This window comes from Oncorhynchus keta, unplaced genomic scaffold (genome assembly GCF_023373465.1).
Source record: "Oncorhynchus keta strain PuntledgeMale-10-30-2019 unplaced genomic scaffold, Oket_V2 Un_contig_7634_pilon_pilon, whole genome shotgun sequence".
NCBI lineage: Eukaryota > Metazoa > Chordata > Actinopteri > Salmoniformes > Salmonidae > Oncorhynchus > Oncorhynchus keta.
In genome coordinates, this window is record NW_026289581.1 from 2,453 (window position 1) to 22,500 (window position 20,048).

At 45.7% G+C, this 20,048-nt stretch overlaps 1 protein-coding gene across 1 annotated transcript in view; it reads left to right on the top strand.

Moving 5' to 3' along the window:
- Positions 1-705: 705 nt before the first annotated feature.
- The window catches only part of LOC127926477 (guanine nucleotide-binding protein G(I)/G(S)/G(O) subunit gamma-13-like), a 32,838-nt gene continuing 13,495 nt past the window's right edge, over positions 706-20,048 (top strand). Inside the window, exons 1-2 of the mRNA XM_052511866.1 lie at positions 706-820; positions 16,043-16,176. Of these exons, the coding sequence (XP_052367826.1) occupies positions 16,079-16,176 (98 nt within the window). The 5' untranslated portion in view covers positions 706-820; positions 16,043-16,078. The remainder of the gene's footprint in view (positions 821-16,042; positions 16,177-20,048) is intronic.

The window sequence follows — 20,048 nt, forward strand, 5'->3', positions numbered from 1 at the left end:
TTACATACAGAATAATACGTAATTCTCTGAGACCAGGTTGGAGAGATGGGGAAGAGGGATTGGGTATGTGCGCATCCCCCCCTCAGTCCCTCTCCCTCCTCCTTTCTCGCCCCCTCCCTCTCTTCTCTCCTTTCTCGCCCCCTCCCTCTCCCCTCCTCTTTATCTCCCCCCTCCTTTCTCGTCCCCCTCCCTCCTCTCTCCTCCTCTCCCTCCACAGTCAACAAGGCAAAAATAGAGTTTACAGAGCAAGCTCTCTCCTCTCCTGACTCAGTTCACTCGCCTCATCTAACTAACCATCCTGGGAAACACACTTTTAAGCACGCACGCACGCGCGTACACACACACATTGACTCCGCTCAGCAGCAGCAGCAGGGGAGTGAACAGCCAGCTTACGACTTATCGCCATTCCCGGTACAGTAACTTCCTCAGCATCTCCCGGCCTCTGCAGAGAGAGAGAGAGCACCGACCGACAACCCAACTGGAAACCGGCCCACGGCTCTATAGTAACGGACTGACCGACCACTAAATCCCGGAGAAGGGAAGAGGACTATCTAGTACTCAAAATCCCGTCATCGCCGGTAGAATATACTTCAGACTGCGGATTTAAACCGTCACATTGGCCAGTTGTCCATTTGGACGGAGCGAGAGAACTGGTAGTGCGCAGTGTGAGAACACAACAGAAACCATGACGCGGAAAGTCCGGGTACTTCCCGTTATTTTAGGAAACAGAGGGACGCGTCTCACCTACCGAAATACCGACGCCGGTAGCCTAAAACGGAGCCGGTCTGAGCAACAGCTACCACAGGCAAAAATCAGTGAGGTAAGCGGTGTGATTTAAAATGGATAGTAAAGATACATAAAACGATTTAATTTGTTAATTTCACGGCTTTGTATATCAGATGGGGTTTTGTGTCGACATGGTATGTGCTGACAGAATGTTGTTTAGAGTCAGACCTCACAGACGAACATCCACACGATCGATGAAGGAGGGAGCTTTGGGTTGGAAATATGACCATTTCAGTTTCTCTTCCGCCTCCTCAGCAGAGAGGGATGAAACAGAGGACGGTACATAAAACAAGGATTTATCCTCCTCCTCCTCCTCACCTGGCCTCCTCCTCCACCTGGCCTCCTCCTCACCTGGCCTCCTCCTCACCTGGCCTCCTCCTTCTCCTCCTCCTCATCTGGCCTCCTCCTCACCTGGCCTCCTCCTCCTCACCTGGCTCCTCCTCCTCCTCACCTGGCCTCCTCCTCACCTGGCCTCCTCCTCCTCACCTGGCCTCCTCCTCCTCCTCCTCATCTGGCCTCCTCCTCACCTCCTCCTCCTCCTCATCTGGCCTCCTCCTCACCTGGCCTCCTCCTCCTCATCTGGCCTCCTCCTCCTCCTCCTCATCTGGCCTCCTCCTCACCTGGCCTCCTCCTCCTCATCTGGCCTCCTCTCCTCCTCCCCTCCTCACCTGGCCTCCTCCTCCTCCTCCTCATCTGGCCTCCTCCTCCTCCTCCCCTCCTCACCTGGCCTCCTCCTCCTCCTCCTCCTCCCTGGCCTTCTCCTCCTCCCTCCTGGCCTCCTCTCACCTGGCCTTCTCCCTCTCCTCCTCACCTGGCCTCCTCCTCACCTGGCCTCCTCCTCCTCCTCACCTGGCCTCCCCCTCCTCACCTGGCCTCCTCCTCCTCCTCCTCCTCACCTGGCCTCCTCCTCACCTGGCCTCCTCCTCCTCACCTGGCCTCCTCCTCCTCACCTGCCTCCTCCTCCTCCTCCTCACCTGGCCTCCTCCTCACCTGGCCTCCTCCTCCTCCTCACCTGGCCTCCTCCTCCTCCTCCTCATCTGGCCTCCTCCTCACCTGGCCTCCTCCTCCTCCCCACCTGGCCTCCTCCTTCTCCTCCTCACCTGGCCTCCTCCTCCTCCTCACCTGGCCTCCTCCTCCTCACCTGGCCTCCTCCTCCTCACCTGGCCTCCTCCTCCTCCCCAGACCCCGTGAGATAGATACTGGCCGCTTTAGAACTAGAAAGCGCCCTCGGTGTTCCCTTCAGTTATCCCCGTGGACAGATTCTGATGTCTCCAGTCTTTCACGCCAGAATTCGCATTCATCCGTGTTCCTCTTCAGTTATCAGGCCGTGGGACAGATTCCAACTCGCTCTCACAGTCTTCACGTCAGAATTCGACATTCATCCGTGTTTCTCTTCAGTTATCAGGCCGCGGGACAGATTCCAACTCGCTCTCACAGTCTTCACGTCAGAATTCGACATTCATCCGTGTTTCTCTGATGTCAAATTTAGAAATGATTGCAAAAGTCAGATTTCAAAGTCAGATGTTTTTTTTTACATTTACCCAGAGTAATTTACAGAGGGATTGGGTATGTGCGCATCCCCCTCAGTCCCTCTCCCTCCTCCTTTCTCGCCCCCTCCCCTCCCCTCCTCTTTATCTCCCCCTCCTTTCTTGACCCCCTTCCTCCTCTCCCCTCCTGTGCGATAATTTTTTACATTTACCCAGAGTAATTTACAGTAGTGAATATATGTGTTTTCTTACTGGTCCCCTGTACAAATTGAACCCACAACCTTGGCATTGCAAGCACCATGCTCTACCAAGTGATCCACACAGGGTATTAACCCTGAATGGTTAAGGTAAGGGTTAAGGTTTGGGATGGGATGATGAATAGCTCGTCCACAACACTCTAGCAGAACAAAAAGAAAAACTACAGCTCACCGCTGCCCCTACTGGCCGGTTTCCACGTCACATCCCGATGTTCCTCAACGCTTGGACTCAGAGGCAGATGAATAAGCTCGTCCACAACACTCTAGCAGAACAAAAAAAACTACTTTTCCCACCGTTTTCTCACCTATTTAGCTCACCGTTGCCCCTAGTGGCCGGTTTCCATGTCACATCCCGACGTTCCTCACACAACAACTTGATTGGAGTACACCTGCGGCAAATTCAATTGATTGGACATGATTTGAAAGGCACACACCCCTCCATACAAAGGTCCCATAGCTGACAGTGCATGTCACGGGTGACCTGGCTGCCCCCCTCCACTTTCAGACCGTTATTGATCCTTAATTGATTGATACAACATTTTCACAGGCTACATCGTGATGATTATTCCTCTGTGTGTGTGTGTGTGTGTGTGTGTGTGTGTGTGTGTGTGTGTGTGTGTGTGTGTGTGTGTGTGTGTGTGTGTGTGTGTGTGTGTGTGTGTGTGTGTGTGTGTGTGTGTGTGTGTGTGTGTGTGTGTGTGTGTGTGTGTGTGTGTGTGTGTGTGTGTGTGTGTGTGTGTGTGTGTGTGTGTGTGTGTGTGTGTGTGTGTGTGTGTGTGTGTGTGTGTGTGTGTGTGTGTGTGTGTGTGTGTGTGTGTGCAGTGTGTGTGTGTGTGTGTGTGTGTGTGTGTGTGTGTGTGTGTGTGTGTGTGTGTGTGTGTGTGTGTGTGTGTGTGTGTGTGTGTGTGTGTGTGTGTGTGTGTTCTCCCTGTCTAAACCCTCTAAAACCTCCCCCGGCTGCTGCTGTGTCCAGACAGACCAATAGTTAGTCTCAGTTATCAGACAGAATAGGACATTACCTTCACATTAGAGATGTCATGACTATCGACACAGGACAGTCAGTTCGGGTCGTTGGGTGGGGACAGACACACAGCAACAAAACACATGACTCGTTGGGTGAGAGACAGACACACAGTAACAAAACACATGACTGACACAGGACAGTCAGTTCGGGTCGTTCGTTGGGGACAGACACACAGCAACAAAACACATGACTATCAACACAGGACAGTCAGTTCGGGTCGTTGGGTGGGGACAGACACACAGCAACAAAACACATGACTATTGACACAGGACAGTCAGTTCGGGTCGTTCGGCAGCAACAAAAAAATGAATTGTGTCTAATTAACTCTGGCATGTACCATGTGGCCAGTGTAACATGTACACTATTGGTCAGTGAAAAACACTGGCCTGTACACTATTGGTCAGTGAAAAACACTGGCCTGTACACTATTGGTCAGTGAAAAACACTGGCCTGTACACTATTGGTCAGTGAAAAACACTGGCCTGTACACTATTGGTCAGTGAAAAACACTGGCCTGTACACTATTGGTCAGTGAAAACACTGGCCTGTACACTATTGGTCAGTGAAAAACACTGGCCTGTACACTATTGGTCAGTGAAAACACTGGCCTGTACACTATTGGTCAGTGAAAAATAAAGTCCTACTTGATGTGGTGTTAAAATAACAACATTTTTCAAAGTGTTGCAGTGCTCCTCATTTAACTCTGGCAAAAGTGTTCAAAGGAACTCGACTGTGGTGTTTGGAAAGCTCTATATATATATAGCTCAAAGTCAACACCGACAGTGTAAAACAAAAACACTTTAAAATATATGCCATTTAGCTGACGCTTTTATCCAAAGCGACTTACAGTCATGTGTGCATACATTCTACGTATGGGTGGTCCCGGGAATCGAACCCACTACCCTGGCGTTACAAGCGCCATGCTCTACCAACTGAGCCACAGAAGGACCACTATTATTATTATTATTATTATTATTATATTATATATTATATTATTATTATTATTATTATTATATTATTACAAAAACACTTGATTCATAGTCAACCGGACTCTCTTTAACGAGTGTTAGACTTTCCCAGTGTAATTTCATTAACACCTGTAGTTTCACAGAAAATCGTTTTGGGAGACGTTTTAACACTGTGTAAAGAGTGTCATTTGCATATTTCCCAAGGTGCCTTTTGTTTTTGAGTAAATTGTTTACCACCCGTGGCTGTATTTGTTAGTGACAAAGATATGGTTGTTTCTTACCTTTTTAAAGCCCTGTGGCTTTTGCTCACCAAGTAAGTCCCCTAGGGGCGATGTTATAATACAATTAAACCATGACAACACATTTACATACATCATAATGGGCGGCAGCGTAGCCTAGTGTTTAGAGTGTTGGACTAGTAACCGTTGCGAGTTCAAACCCCTGAGCTGACAAGGTACAAATCTGTCGTTCTGCCCCTGAACAGGCAGTTAACCCACTGTTCCCAGGCCGTCATTGAAAATAAGAATTTGTTCTTAACTGACTTGCCTGGTTAAATAAAGGTAATAAAATTAAAAAAAATAAGGCCTTACTTATTGGCCTAATTGATGGCTTTGTTTTTTGCCCTAACAAATCAAAAATGGTGACTTTACTGACTGTCTTGATATGTTTGAACCATGATAGTTTATTGGTGATGTGGACAAAAAGGAACTTGAAACTCTTGACCCATCGTTGTCGGTGATCAGGCCCTACCACTGTTGTGTCGTCAGCAAACTTAATGATGGTGTTGGAGTCGTGCCTAGCCATGCAGTCGTGGGTGAACAGAGAGTACAGGAGGGGACTGAGCACGCACCCCTGGGGGGCCCCAGTGTTGAGGATCAGCATGGCAGATGTGTTGTTACCTACCCTCACCACCTGGGGAAGGGCCATCAGGAAGTCCAGGATCCAGTTGCAGAGGGAGGTGTTGTTACCCCTCACCACCTGGGGGCGGCCCGTCAGGAAGTCCAGGATCCAGTTGCAGAGGGAGGTGTTTAGTCCCAGGGTTCTTAGCTTAGTGATGAGCTTTGTGGGCACTATTGTGTTGAACGCTGAGCTGTAGTCAATGAACAGCATTCTCACATAGGTGTTCCTTTTGTCCAGGTGTGAAAGGGCAGTGTGGAGTGCGATTGAGATTTTGTCATCTGTGGATTTGTTGGGGGCGGTATGCAAACGTAATCCTTCTGGCCCCGCTGCCTTGTGAATGTTGACCTGTTTAAAGGTCTTGCTCAGATTGGCTATGGAGAGCGTGATCACACAATCGTCCGGAACAGCTGGTGCTCTCATGCATGCTTCAGTGTTGCTTGCCTCGAAGTGAGCATGAAAGGCATTTTGCTCGTCTGGTAGGCCCTCGTCACTGGGCAGCTCACGGCTGGGTTTCCCTTGTAGTCTGTAATAGTTTTCAAGCCCTGCCACATCCTACGAGTGTCGAAGCCGATGTAGTAGGATTCAATCTTAGTCCTGTATTGATGCTTTGCCTGCCTGATGGTTTGTCTGAGGGCATAGCGGGATTTCTTATAAGCATCCGGATTAGTGTCCTGCTCCTTGACAGCTGCAGCTCTAGCCTTTAGCTCGGTGGGGATGTTGCCTGTAATCCATGGCTTCTGGTTGGGATATGTACGTACGGTCACTGTGGGGACGACGTCATCGATGCATTTATTGATGAAGCCGATGACTGAGGTGGGTGGGTCCTCAAATCAAAATCCTTCTGTGGCTCAGTTGGTAGAGCATGGCGCTTGTAACACCAGGGTAGTGGGTTCAATTCCTGGGACCACCCATACGTAGAATGTATGCACACATGACTGTAAGTCGCTGATAAAAGCGCCAGCTAAATGGCATATATTATTATTATTATTATAATCAAAATGTTATTGGTCACATACACATGTTCAGCAGATGTTAATGCGAGTGTAGCGAAATGCTTGTGCTTCTAGTTCCGACAGTGCAGTAATATCTAACAAGTAATCTAACAATTCCCAACAACTACCTTATAAACACAAATCTAAGTTAAGGAATGGAATAAGAATATATACATATAAATATATGGATGAGCCATGACCGAGCGGCATAGGCAAGATAAAATAGATGGTATAGAATACAGTATATACATATGAGATGACTAATGTAAAATATGTAAACATTATTAAAGTGGCATTATTAAAGTGACTCGTTATCCATTTATGAAAGTGGCCAATGATTTTTAGTCAGTCATCCCACATCCCCAAATATCCTACATTCCCCCAAAACACCCCTATGTTCCCCGAACTGTTCCACATCCCCAAACTATCCTACATCCTCCAAATCATTCTGCATCCTCAGAACTACCCCAAAAACCATCGTCCCACAACCATCCCCAGACCACATCCCCAAACCATCCTACATCCCAAACCAGACCATCCTCCCAAACCATCCTGCATCCTCCAAACCATCCTACATCCCCCAAACCATCCCATCCCCCAAACCATCCCATCCCAAACCATCCTCATCTGCCAAACCATCCTAAACATCCCACATCCCCCAACACAAAGCATCCAACCTGCATCCTACATCCCCCAAACCATCCCCAAACCATCCCCCAAACCATCCTACATCATCCAACCCAAACCATCCTACATCCCCAAACCATCCTACATCCCCCAAAAATCCATCCCAACCACCCCCAACCACCTCAAACCATCCTACATCTGCCAAACCATCCTACATCTGCCAAAGCATCCAACATCATCCCCCAAAAACCATCCTACATCTGCCAAAGCATCCTACATCCCCCAAACCATCCTACATCCCCCAAACCAAACATCCCCCAAACCATCCTACATCCCCCAAACCATCCTACATCCCCCAAACCATCCAACATCTGCCAAACCATCCTACATCCCCCAAACCATCCCCAAACCATCCTACATCTGCCAAACCATCCTACATCCCCAAACCATCCCCATCCCCAAACCATCCGACATCTGCCAAACCATCCATCCCCAAACCATCCGACATCCCCCAAACCATCCTACATCCCCAAACCATCCTACATCCCCAAACCATCCCCCAAACCATCCAACATCCCCCAAACCAAACCATAATACACCCACCAAAACCATCCTACATCCCAAAACCATCCTACATCCACCAAACCATCCTACATCCCCTAAAACCATCCTACATCCCCCAAATCCCATCCCAAACATCCCCTCAAAAACCATCCTACAAAACATCCCATCCTCAAAACCATCCCATCCCCCAAAACATCCTCAAAACCATCCTCAAAACATCCAAAACCCTCCTCAAAAACCATCCTGCCAAACCATCCTACATCAAACCATCCAACATCCTCAAACCATCCCATCCCCCAAACCATCCCCAAACCATCCTACATCCCCAAAACCATCCAAAACCATCATCCAACCCTCAAACCATCCTACATCTGCCAAAACCATCCCACATCCCCAAAACCATAAACCCATCCAAACCATCTGCCAAACCATCCTACATCCCCCAAACCATCCTACATCCCCAAACCATCCTACATCCCCCAAACCATCCAACATCCCCAAACCATCCAACATCCCCCAAACCATCCAACACCCCCAAAAATCCCATCCTCAAAACATCCCCCAAACCATCCTACATCCACAAACCATCCCATCTCCAACCATCCAACATCCCAAACCATCCTACATCCCCCAAACCATCCTACATCCCCTCAAACCATCCCATCTGCCAAACCATCCTACATCAAACCATCCTACATCTGCCAAAATCCTACACCATCCTCCAAACATCCAACATCCAACATCCTCCAAACCATCCCATCTGCCAAACCATCCTACATCCCCCAAACCATCCTGCCAAACCATCAAACTCATCCCCCAAAAACCATCCTACATCCCCCAAACCATCAACATCCTCAAACCATCCAACATCCCCCAAACCATCCAACATCCTCAAACCATCCTACATCCCCAAACCATCATCCCCCAAACCATCCAACATCCTCAAACCATCCTACATCCCCAAACCATCCAACATCTCCTACACCACCAAACCATCAACCCTCAAACCATCCTACATCCACCAAACCATCCTACATCCCCAAAACCATCCCCAAATCCTCCCCAAACCATCCCCCAAACCATCCCCAAACCATCCTCCCCCAAACATCCTGATCCCCCAAACCATCCTACATCCCCAAAAACCATCCATCCCCACATCCATCCCCCAAACCATCATCTGCCAAACCATCCTACATCCCCCAAACCATCCTACATCCCCAAACCATCCTCCCCAAACCATCCTCCCCCAAACCATCATCCCCAAACCATCTCATATCCCCAAACTATCTCTACATCTGCCAAACCATCCTACATCCCCAAACCATCCAACATCCTCAACCATCCTAGATCCCCAAACCATCCCATATCCTCAAACCATCCTACATCCCCAACCATCCTAAGTATCCCAAACCATCCTACATCCCCAAAACCATCCAACATCCCCAAAACCATCCAACATCCCCAAACCATCCGACATCCCCCAAACCATCCTACATCCCCCAAACCATCCTACATCCCCCAAACCATCATACATCTGCCAAACCATCCTACATCCCCCAAACCATCCAACATCCTCAAACCATCCTACATCCCCCAAACCATCCTACATCCTCAAACCATCCTACATCCCCCAAACCATCCTACATCTGCCAAACCATCCTACATCCCCCAAACCATCCTACATCCCCCAAACCATCCTACATCCCCCAAACCATCCTACATCCCCCAAACCATCCTACATCCACCAAACCATCCTACATCCTCCAAATCATCCTACATCTTACTGGGGCCTTTGCTGACAGTGTTATTATTATACCACATGACAACCCCCATAGTTCTCCTACACCAAATATACATACCAGGGCCTGTTGCCAGGCAGCGACTGTAAATGAAAATGGAGGTATAGAACGTTAGAGCAGAGAACTTCCCTCGCTTCCATATGATGAACAGCAGAGTGTTCAGGCTACAGAGAAAACACAGATACTGTTAGGAAACCCAGGTAGGCTAGAATGGTCCACATATGGAAGTCAGCCTCCAACATAACACTCTGATCCTCCCCTCTTCCTCCTCTCCCAGCCCCTCATCCTCTTCCTCCTCCTACACCCCTCCAACGGACTGCTGCCAGAAGAGAGAGAGAGAGAGAGATGGTAGCCGCAGTGGTGTTGGGTACAGTCAGTAATGTGTTGAGTAATGAAATGAGCTTTTAGGAATGAGAGAGCAGAACACACTCATCGCTGAGTGTACCAGAATATATATATGTATATATATATATATAGATATATATATAGGGGGGTATAGAGAGAGAGAGAGAGGGGAGTAGAGAGGGGGTTGAGAGAGAGAGAGAGAGAGAGAGAGAGAGAGAGAGAGAGAGAGAGAGAGGGAGTAAAGGGGGGAGGGTAAGATAGGGGGTAGAGAGAGAGAGAGAGAGAGAGAGAGAGAGAGAGAGAGAGAGAGAGAGAGAGACAGAGACAGGGAGGGTAAAGATAGGGGGGGGTAGAGAGAGAGAGAGAGAGAGAGAGAGAGACAGAGAGACAGAGAGTGGGGGGGGTAGAGAGAGAGAGAGAGAGAGACAGAGACAGAGAGAGTGGGGGGGGTGGAGGTGAGAGAGGGATTCAGATCAAGAGAGAGTGAGATGAGAGAGAGAGATGAACAGAGGAGATAAGAGAGGAGAGAGAGCACCATTAGGTTAGGAGAGGCAGAGATAGAGAGAGAAGCAGAGAGAGATGGGGGTAGAGAGGAGAGAGAGAGAGAGAGTTGAGGGAGAGGGAGAGAGAGGCACCATTAGGAGAGGAGAGACAGGACAGAGAGATGGAGAGAGAGGAACAGATGGAGATAGATGAGGACAGAGAGAGTTGAAGAGGGAGATGGGGAGCACACCATTAGGTGAGGAGAGGAACAGATGGAGATAAATGAGGGAGAGAGAGAGCAGAGGGAGATAAATGAGAGATGAATGGAGAGAGAAGAGAGAAGAAGAGGGGGAGAGAGCACCATTAGGTTATGGAGAGGAACAGATGGAGATAAATGAGGAGAGAGAGAGTTGAAGAGGGGGAGAGAGCACCATTAGGGTTAGGGAGAGGGAGAGATTAATGAAGCAGAGGGAGATAAATGAAGACGAAGAGAGAGTTGAAGAGGGGGAGAGAGAGCACCATTAGGTTAGAGAGGGAGAGGAAGAAGCAGAGGGAGATTAATAGAGAGAGAAGAGAATCATTAGGTAGAGAGGTGAGATGAGAGAGAGAACATTAGGAGAGATGATGAGATGGAGAAAATATCCTCCCAGCATCTCAGGAGAATCCCACAGTGAAACCAGAAACTATATCTCTGGCAAACACCCTTACTCTCCTCAGCAGCATCAGTCCTCAGCTCAGCCATCCTGTCTACTGGAGTGAGAGAGGGAGGAGAGTAGAGTAGACAGACAATGTTAATTAACAATAAACCAGTAGTACTACTAGTGGTAGTAGTAGTAGTAGTAGTGTAGTAGTAATAGTGTAGTAGTAGTAGTAGTGGTAGTACTAGTAGTAGTAGTAGTAGTAGTGTAGTAGTAGTAGTAGTAGTAGTAGTAGTGTAGTAGTAGTAGTAGTGGTAGTAGTAGTAGTGTAGTAGTAGTGTAGTAGTAGTAGTAGTGGTAGTACTAGTAGTAGTAGTAGTAGTGTAGTAGTAGTAGTAGTAGTAGTAGTAGTAGTAGTAATAGTAGTAGTAGTGTAGTAGTAGTAGTAGTGGTAGTAGTAGTAGTGTAGTAGTAATAGTGTAGTAGTAGTAGTAGTGGTAGTACTAGTAGTAGTAGTAGTAGTGTAGTAGTAGTAGTAGTAGTAGTAGTAGTAGTAGTAGTGGTAGTAGTAGTAGTGTAGTAGTAATAGTGTAGTAGTAGTAGTAGTGGTAGTACTAGTAGTAGTAGTAGTAGTGTAGTAGTAGTAGTAGTAGTAGTAGTAGCAGTAGTAGTAGTGCAGTAGTAGTAGTGTAGTAGTAGTAGTAGTGGTGTAGCAGTAGTACTGTGTAGTAGTAGTAGTAGCAGTAGTAGTGTAGTAGTAATAGTAGTAGTAGTGTAGTAGTAGTGTGGGGTAGTAGTAGCAGTAGTAGTGGTAAGTAGTAGTAGTGGTGGGGTAGTAGCACCGGTAGTAGTAGTAGTAGTAGTAGTAGTAGTAGTAGTAGTAGTAGCACCAGTAGTGTAGTAGTGGGGTAGTAGTAGTAGTAGCACCAGTAGTAGTGTAGTAGTAGTGTACCAGTAGTAGTAGCAAGTAGTAGTAGTAGTAGTAGTGTGTGGGGTAGTAGTAGCAGTAGTAGTAATGTGTGTGTCAGTAGTAGTAACCAGTAGTAGTAGTAGTGGGGTAATAGTAGCAGTAGTAGTAGTAGCAGTAGTAGTAGTACAGTAGCAGTAGCACCAGTAGTAGTAGTATAGTAGTAGTAGTAGTAGTAGTAGCAGTAGTAGTAGCAGTAGTAGTAACCAGTAGTAGTAGTACCAGTAGTAGTAGTAGTAGTGTAGCAGAATGTAGTAGTAGTAGTACCCCCTCAAAAAGATTTAGTACTATTGTAAAGTGGCTAGTTCCACTGGTGTCAGTAAGGTGAATGCACTAATTTGTAAGTCGCTCTGATAAGAATACCAAATGACTTAAATGTAGTAGTAGTAGTAATCCTTAGTACCCCTAAAAAAGATTTAGTATAGCTATTGTAAAGTGGCTGTAGTAGTAGTAGTAGTAGTAGTGCACCAATTTGTAAGTCGCTCTAAAGAAGGCTGCAAATGACTTATTTGCTAAATGACTTATGTCCTCCAGATGACTCTGGTTCTACAGCTGCACCATAGAGCATCCTGACTGATTGCATCACTCTGTGGCAACTGCTCGGCTACCCCCTGTATATAGTCTCCAGAGGGTAGTCTGTACCAGTACCCTCTGTATATAGCCTCCAAGCTGTGACTCTGTACCGGTACCCCCTGTATATAGCCTCCACATTGACTCTGTACCGGTACCTGTATATAGCCTCCACATTGTACCTACCCCTGTATATAGCCTCCATTGACTCTGTACCGTACTCTGGTATATAGTCTCCACATTGACTCTGTACCTGTATATAGTACCCTCTAATACCCTGTATAGCCTCCACATTGACTCTGTGCCGGTACCCCCTGTATATAGCCTCCACATTGACTCTGTACCAGTACCCCTGTATATAGCCTCCACATTGACTCTGTACCGGTACCCCTGTATATAGCCTCACATTGACTCTGTACCACACTACCTGTATATAGTCTCCACATTGACTCTGTACCAGTACCCCCTGTATATAGCCTCCACATTGACTCTGTACCAGTACCCCCTGTATAGCTCCTCCACATTGACTCTGTACCAGTACCCCCTGTATATAGCCTCCACATTGACTCTGTACCGGTACTCCCCTGTATATAGCCTCACATTGACTCTGTACCAGTACCCCTGTATATAGCCTCCACATTGACTCTGTACCGGTACCCTGTATACAGCCTCCACATTGACTCTGTACCGGTACCCTGCATATAGTCTCCACATTGACTCTGTACCAGTACCCCCTGTATATAGCCTCCACATTGACTCTGTACCAGTATACCCCTGTATATAGCCTCCACATTGACTCTGTACTGGTACCCTGTATATAGCCTCCACATTGACTCTGTACCAGTACCCCTGTATATAGCCTCCCACATTGACTCTGTACCACTACCCCTGTATATAGCCTCCACATTGACTCTGTACGGTACCCTGTATATAGCCTCCACATTGACTCTGTACTGGCACCCTCTGTATATAGCCTCCACATTGACTCTGTACCAGTACCCCTGTATATAGCCTCCACATTTGACTCTGTACCGGTAACCCCCTGTATATAGCCTCCACATTGACTCTCACTGTACCCCCTGTATATAGCCTCCACATTGACTCTGTACCAGTACCCTCTGTATATAGCTCCACATTGACTCTGTACCGTACCCCTGTATATAGTCTCCACATTGACTCTGTACGGTACCCCTGTATATAGCCTCCACATTGACTCTGTACCAGTACCCTCTGTATATAGCCTCCACATTGAGTCTGTACCAGTACCCTCTGTATATAGCCTCACATTTTGACTCTGTACCAGTACCCCCCTGTATATAACCTCCACATTGACTCTGTACCGGTACCCCTGTATATAGCTCCACATTGACTGTACCACTACCCCTGTATATAGTCTCCACATTGACTCTGTACCAGTACCCTCTGTATATAGCCTCCACATTGACTCTGTACCAGTACCCCCTGTATATAGCTCTACATTGACTCTGTACCGGTACCCTGTATACAGCCTCCACATTGACTCTGTACCGGTACCCCTGTATAGCCTCCACATTGACTCTGTACCAGTACCCTCTGTATATAGCCTCCACATTGACTCTGTACCGGTACCCCTGTATACAGCCTCCTCCACATTGACTCTGTACCGGTGCCCCCTGTATATAGCCTCCACATTGACTCTGTACCAGTACCCCCTGTATATAGCCTCCACATTGACTCTGTACCAGTACCTCTGTATATAGCCTCCACATTGACTCTGTACTGGTACCCCTGTATATAGCCTCCACATTGACTCTGTACCAGTACCCCTGCATATAGCCTCCACATTGACTCTGTACCACTACCCTGTATATAGCCTCCACATTGACTCTGTACTGGTACCCCTGTATATAGCCTCCACATTGACCTGTACCAGTACCCCTGTATATAGCCTCAACATTGACTCTGTACCAGTACCTCCTGTATATAGCCTCCACATTGACTCTGTACCAGTACCCCCTGTATATAGCCTCCACATTGACTCTGTACCAGTACCCCCTGTATATAGTCTCCACATTGTTATTTTACTGTTGCTCTTTAATTACTTGTTACTTTAATTTCTTATTCTTATTCATATTTATTATATATATATATTTTTTAAACTGCATTGTTGGTTAGGGGCTCGTAAGAGGTCTACTACACCTGTTGTATTCAGCATTTCACTGTGAGGTCTACTACACCTGTTGTATTCAGTAGTTCACTGTAAGGTCTACTACACCTGTTGTATTCAGCATTTCACTGTGAGGTCTACTACACCTGTTGTATTCAGCATTTCACTGTCAGGTCTACTACACCTGTTGTATTCAGTATTTCACTGTAAGGCCTCCACACCTGTTGTATTCAGCATTTCACTGTAAGGTCTACTACACCTGTTGTATTCAGTATTTCACTGTAAGGTCTACTACATTGTTATTTCACTTTCACTGTGAATTACTACACCTGTTGTATTCAGCATTTCACTGTAAGGTCTACTACACCTGTTGTATTCAGCATTTCACTGTAAAGGTCTACTACACCTGTTGTATTCAGCATTTCACTGTGAGGTCTACTACACCTGTTGTATTCAGTATTTCACTGTAAGGTCTACTACACCTGTTGTATTCAGTATTTCACTGTAAGGTCTACTACACCTGCTGTATTCAGCATTTCACTGTAAGGTCTACTACACCTGTTGTATCACTGTAAGGTCTACTACAGTATTTCACTGTAAGGTCTACTACACCTGTTGTATTCAGCATTTCACCGTAAATACACCTGTTGTATTTCACTGTAAGGTCTACTACACCTGTTGTATTCAGTATTTCACTGTAAGGTCTACTACACCTGTTGTATTCAGCATTTCACTGTAAGGTCTACTACACCTGTATTCAGTATTCTGTAAGGCATTTCACTGTAAGGTCTACTACACCTGTTGTATTCAGCATTTCACTGTAAGGTCTACTACACCTGTTGTATTCAGTATTTCACTGTAAGGTCTACTACACCTGTTGTATTCAGCATTTCACTGTAAGGTCTACTACACCTGTTGTATTCAGCATTTCACTGTAAGGTCTACTACACCTGTTGTATTCAGTATTTCACTGTGAGGTCTACTACACCTGTTGTATTCATCATTTCACTGTAAGGTATTCAGCATTTCACTACTACACCTGTTGTATTCAGTATTTCACTGTAAGGTCTACTACACCTGTTGTATTCAGTATTTCACTGTAAGGTCTACTACACCTGTTGTATTCAGCATTTCACTGTAAGGTCTACTACACCTGTTGTATTATTTCACCTGTTGTATTCATCATTTCACTGTAAGGTCTACTACACCTGTTGTATTCAGTATTTCACTGTAAGGTCTACTACACCTGTTGTATTCAGTATTTCACTGTAAGGTCTACTACACCTGTTGTATTCATCATTTCACTGTAAGGTCTACTACACCTGTTGTATTCAGATTTCACAAGGTTTACTACACCTGTTGTATTCAGTATTTCACTGTGAGGTCTACACCTGTTGTATTCAGCCTGTTGATCAATAACATGTTATTGGCTTCTATGAGCCGTTCTGCTTCAGAATACTAACTTGACTTACTTACTTACTACCCCGAGGTCGCCAGGGTAACCTCCCCCAGCCAATCAGCAGTCATGGATGAGATGGATCTGCCCCAGATGAAGAAGGAAGTGGAGAGTCTGAAATACCAACTGGCTTTCAAGAGAGAGAAGTCCTCCAAGACAGTCACTGAGTAAGTCAACTACTACTACACTACTACTACACTATTACTACACTACTACACTACTACTACACTACACTACTACACTACTACTACTACTACTACTACTACTACACTACTACACTACTACACTACTACTACACTACTACTACACTACTACACTACTACACTACTACTACACTACACTACGACTACTACTACTACTACACTACTACTACTACCACTACTACAACTACACTACTACTACTACACTACTACTACAACTACACTACTAAAAATCAACTACATTGAGCTTATCTGATACTATAAACTTCATGTTCACTGAAATAAGACACAAATGACTCAAGAGGGAGCCAGAGATCTAGATAACCAGAAGAAAGAAAAACAACCTTAATTAACCTGAACCGATTATTCTCCTCCCACTCCTGCTGGCGTTAGCAGATTCTGCCATTACTCTCCTGAAGTTGCCGGTAATAGGTTAGGAGTCTGCAACCTTTCTCATGTTGAATGACCTTACCGTCTCTACCCCATCTGCATGCCAGTTGTGGTTTTCACACATTTCTGTGGAAAAGTTTAATTTAATTTATAATAACGTCTTCATATGTCAAAATATATTGTAATGTGTTAAATCAAAATTAAAATCCAAATCTAAATGAAAATGATACGAACCTAAAAAAGTAACTTCTATTGCCAACTTATGGTAAAGAAAATAGTCTACATAAAGACAACAAAATAAAAACATTGCAACCTGCAGGTAGAAAATATCCTGATAAAAAAATTAAATATTCTATAAATCACATTGGCTTTATATGGCCTGTCTGCAACGAACTTGACATGTTGTATAAACTATTAACTTGAGTCAGGGCCAAGTAAATTTATAACACTGTATAAAATATTCTGGGTCTTCAGAGTTTCCAGACACATCTGTAGGCTAGTTGAGTAATGGATAAGATGCAGTGCTTGACTTGGCCAGGAGCTGAGTACCTTCACCTCAAATGATCTACTGCTCGAGCTCCTCTTCCTCTTATAGAATATTATCTCAATGTTCTACTGCTCGAGCTCCTCTTCCTCTTATAGAATATTATCTCAATGTTCTACTGCTCGAGCTCCTCTTCCTCTTATAGAATATTATCTCAATGTTCTACTGCTCGAGCTCCTCTTCCTCTTATAGAATATTATCTCAATGTTCTACTGCTCGAGCTCCTCTTCCTCTTATAGAATATTATCTCAATGTTCTACTGCTTGAGCTCCTCTTCCTCTTATAGAATATTATCTCTAAAGTATTATGGAGCTCCTCTTCCTCTTATAGAATATTATCTCTAAAGTATTCTGGAGCTCCTCTTCCTCTTATAGAATATTATCTCTAAAGTATTCTGGAGCTCCTACACCTGAATATGAAACAGTTCCGGAACCCAAAATGAGTTCCGGAACCTATTCCAGTCAAGTCAACCACTGATAAGAAGTAATCAGGTCGGGCTATTTTATGATGTTTCCACTGGATCAGAGCATGAAATGTTTCTCTTTCACTCTGAGTGGTTATTGTTGGATAATAAGAACCTAACATCAAAAAATGAGAGAGGACCTCTGGCAGTCTCTATGGGAGTACCACAGGGGTTCAATTCTCAGATCAGAGCATGAAATGTTTCTCTTTCACTGAGTAGTTATTGTTGGATAATAAGAACCTAACATCAAAAAATGAGAGAGGATCTCTGGCAGTCTCTATGGGAGTACCACAGGGTTCAATTCTCAGATCAGAGCATGAAATGTTTCTCTTTCACTCTGAGTGGTTATCGAAAGGGAGAGAGAGCTGGAAGGATTTTTCAAATACTTTGAGGAACTATTTGTAATTCTCAACGGAATTACAAATACTTGCTGTTTTTAGGTGAAGAAAACATTTACTTTGAGAAGCTCCACAGTTTATTCGTGGTGGAGATTTAAAAACAAATCTAATTTTACTTGTCACAGTCACATGGTTAGCAGATGTTAATGCGAGTGTAGCGAAATGCTTGTGCTTCTAGTTCTGACAATGCAGTAATATTTTTTTTTTTCATTTTTTTTTCACCTTTATTTAACCAGGTAGGCTAGTTGAGAACAAGTTGTCATTTACAACTGCGACCTGGCCAAGATAAAGCATAGCAGTGTGAACAGACAACACAGAGTTACACATGGAGTAAACAATTAACAAGTCAATAACACAGTAGAAAAAAAGGGGAGTCTATATACATTGTGTGCAAAAGCCATGAGGAGGTAGGGGAATAATTACAATTTTGCAGATTAACACTGGAGTGATAAATGATCAGATGATCATGTACAGGTAGAGATATTGGTGTGCAAAAGAGCAGAAAAGTAAATAAATAAAAACTGTGGGGATGAGGTAGGTGAAAATGGGTGGGCTATTTACCAATAGACTATGTACAGCTGCAGCGATCGGTTAGCTGCTCAGATAGCAGATGTTTGAAGTTGGTGAGGGAGATAAAGTCTCAACTTCAGCGATTTTGCAATTCGTTCCAGTCACAGGCAGCAGAGAACTGGAACGAAGGCGGCCGAATGAGGTGTTGGCTTTAGGGATGATCAGTGAGATACACCTGCTGGAGCGCGTGCTACGGATGGGTGTTGCCATCGTGACCAGTGAACTTAGATAAGTCGGAGCTTTACCTAGCATGGCCTTGTAGATGACCTGGAGCCAGTGGGTCTGGCGACGAATATGTAGCGAGGGCCAGCCGACTAGAGCATACAAGTCGCAGTGGTGGGTGGTATAAGGTCCTTTAGTGACAAAACGGATGGCACTGTGATAAACTGCATCCAGTTTGCTGAGTACAGTGTTGGAAGCCATTTTGTAGATGACATCGCCGAAGTCGAGGATCGGTAGGATAGTCAGTTTTACTAGGGTACGCTTGGCAGCGTGAGTGAAGGAGGCTTTGTTGCGGAATAGAAAGCCGACTTGATTTGATTTTCGATTGGAGATGTTTGATATGAGTCTGGAAGGAGAGTTTGCAGTCGAGCCAGACACCTAGGTACTTATAGATGTCCACATATTCAAGGTCGGAACCATCCAGGGTGGTGATGCTAGTCGGGCATGCGGGTGCAGGCAGCGATCGGTTGAAAAGCATGCATTTGGTTTTACTAGCGTTTAAGAGCAGTTGAGGCCACGGAAGGAGTGTTGTATGGCATTGAAGCTCGTTTGAGGTTAGATAGCACAGTGTCCAATGTCTGGCCGAAAGTATATAGAATGGTGTCGTCTGCGTAGAGGTGGATCAGGGAATCGCCCGCAGCAAGAGCAACATCATTGATATATACAGAGAAAAGAGTCGGCCCGAGATTTGAACCCTGTGGCACCCCCATAGAGACTGCCAGAGGACCGGACAGCATGCCCTCCGATTTGACACACTGAACTCTGTCTGCAAAGTAATTGGTGAACCAGGCAAGGCAGTCATCCGAAAAAACCGAGGCTACTGAGTCTGCCGATAAGAATATGGTGATTGACAGAGTCGAAAGCCTTGGCAAGGTCGATGAAGACGGCTGCACGGTACTGTCTTTTATCGATGGTGGTTATGATATCGTTTAGTACCTTGAGCGTGGCTGAGGTGCACCCGTGACCGGCTCGGAAACCAGATTGCACAGCGGAGAAGGTACGGTGGGATTCGAGATGGTCAGTGACCTGTTTGTTGACTTGGCTTTCGAAGACCTTAGATAGGCAGGGCAGAATGGATATAGGTCTGTAACAGTTTGGGTCCAGGGTGTCTCCCCTTTGAAGAGGCGGATGACTGCGGCAGCTTTCCAATCCTTGGGGATCTCAGACGATATGAAAGAGAGGTTGAAAAGGCTGGTAATAGGGGTTGCGACAATGGCGCGGATAGTTTCAGAAATAGAGGGTCCAGATTGTC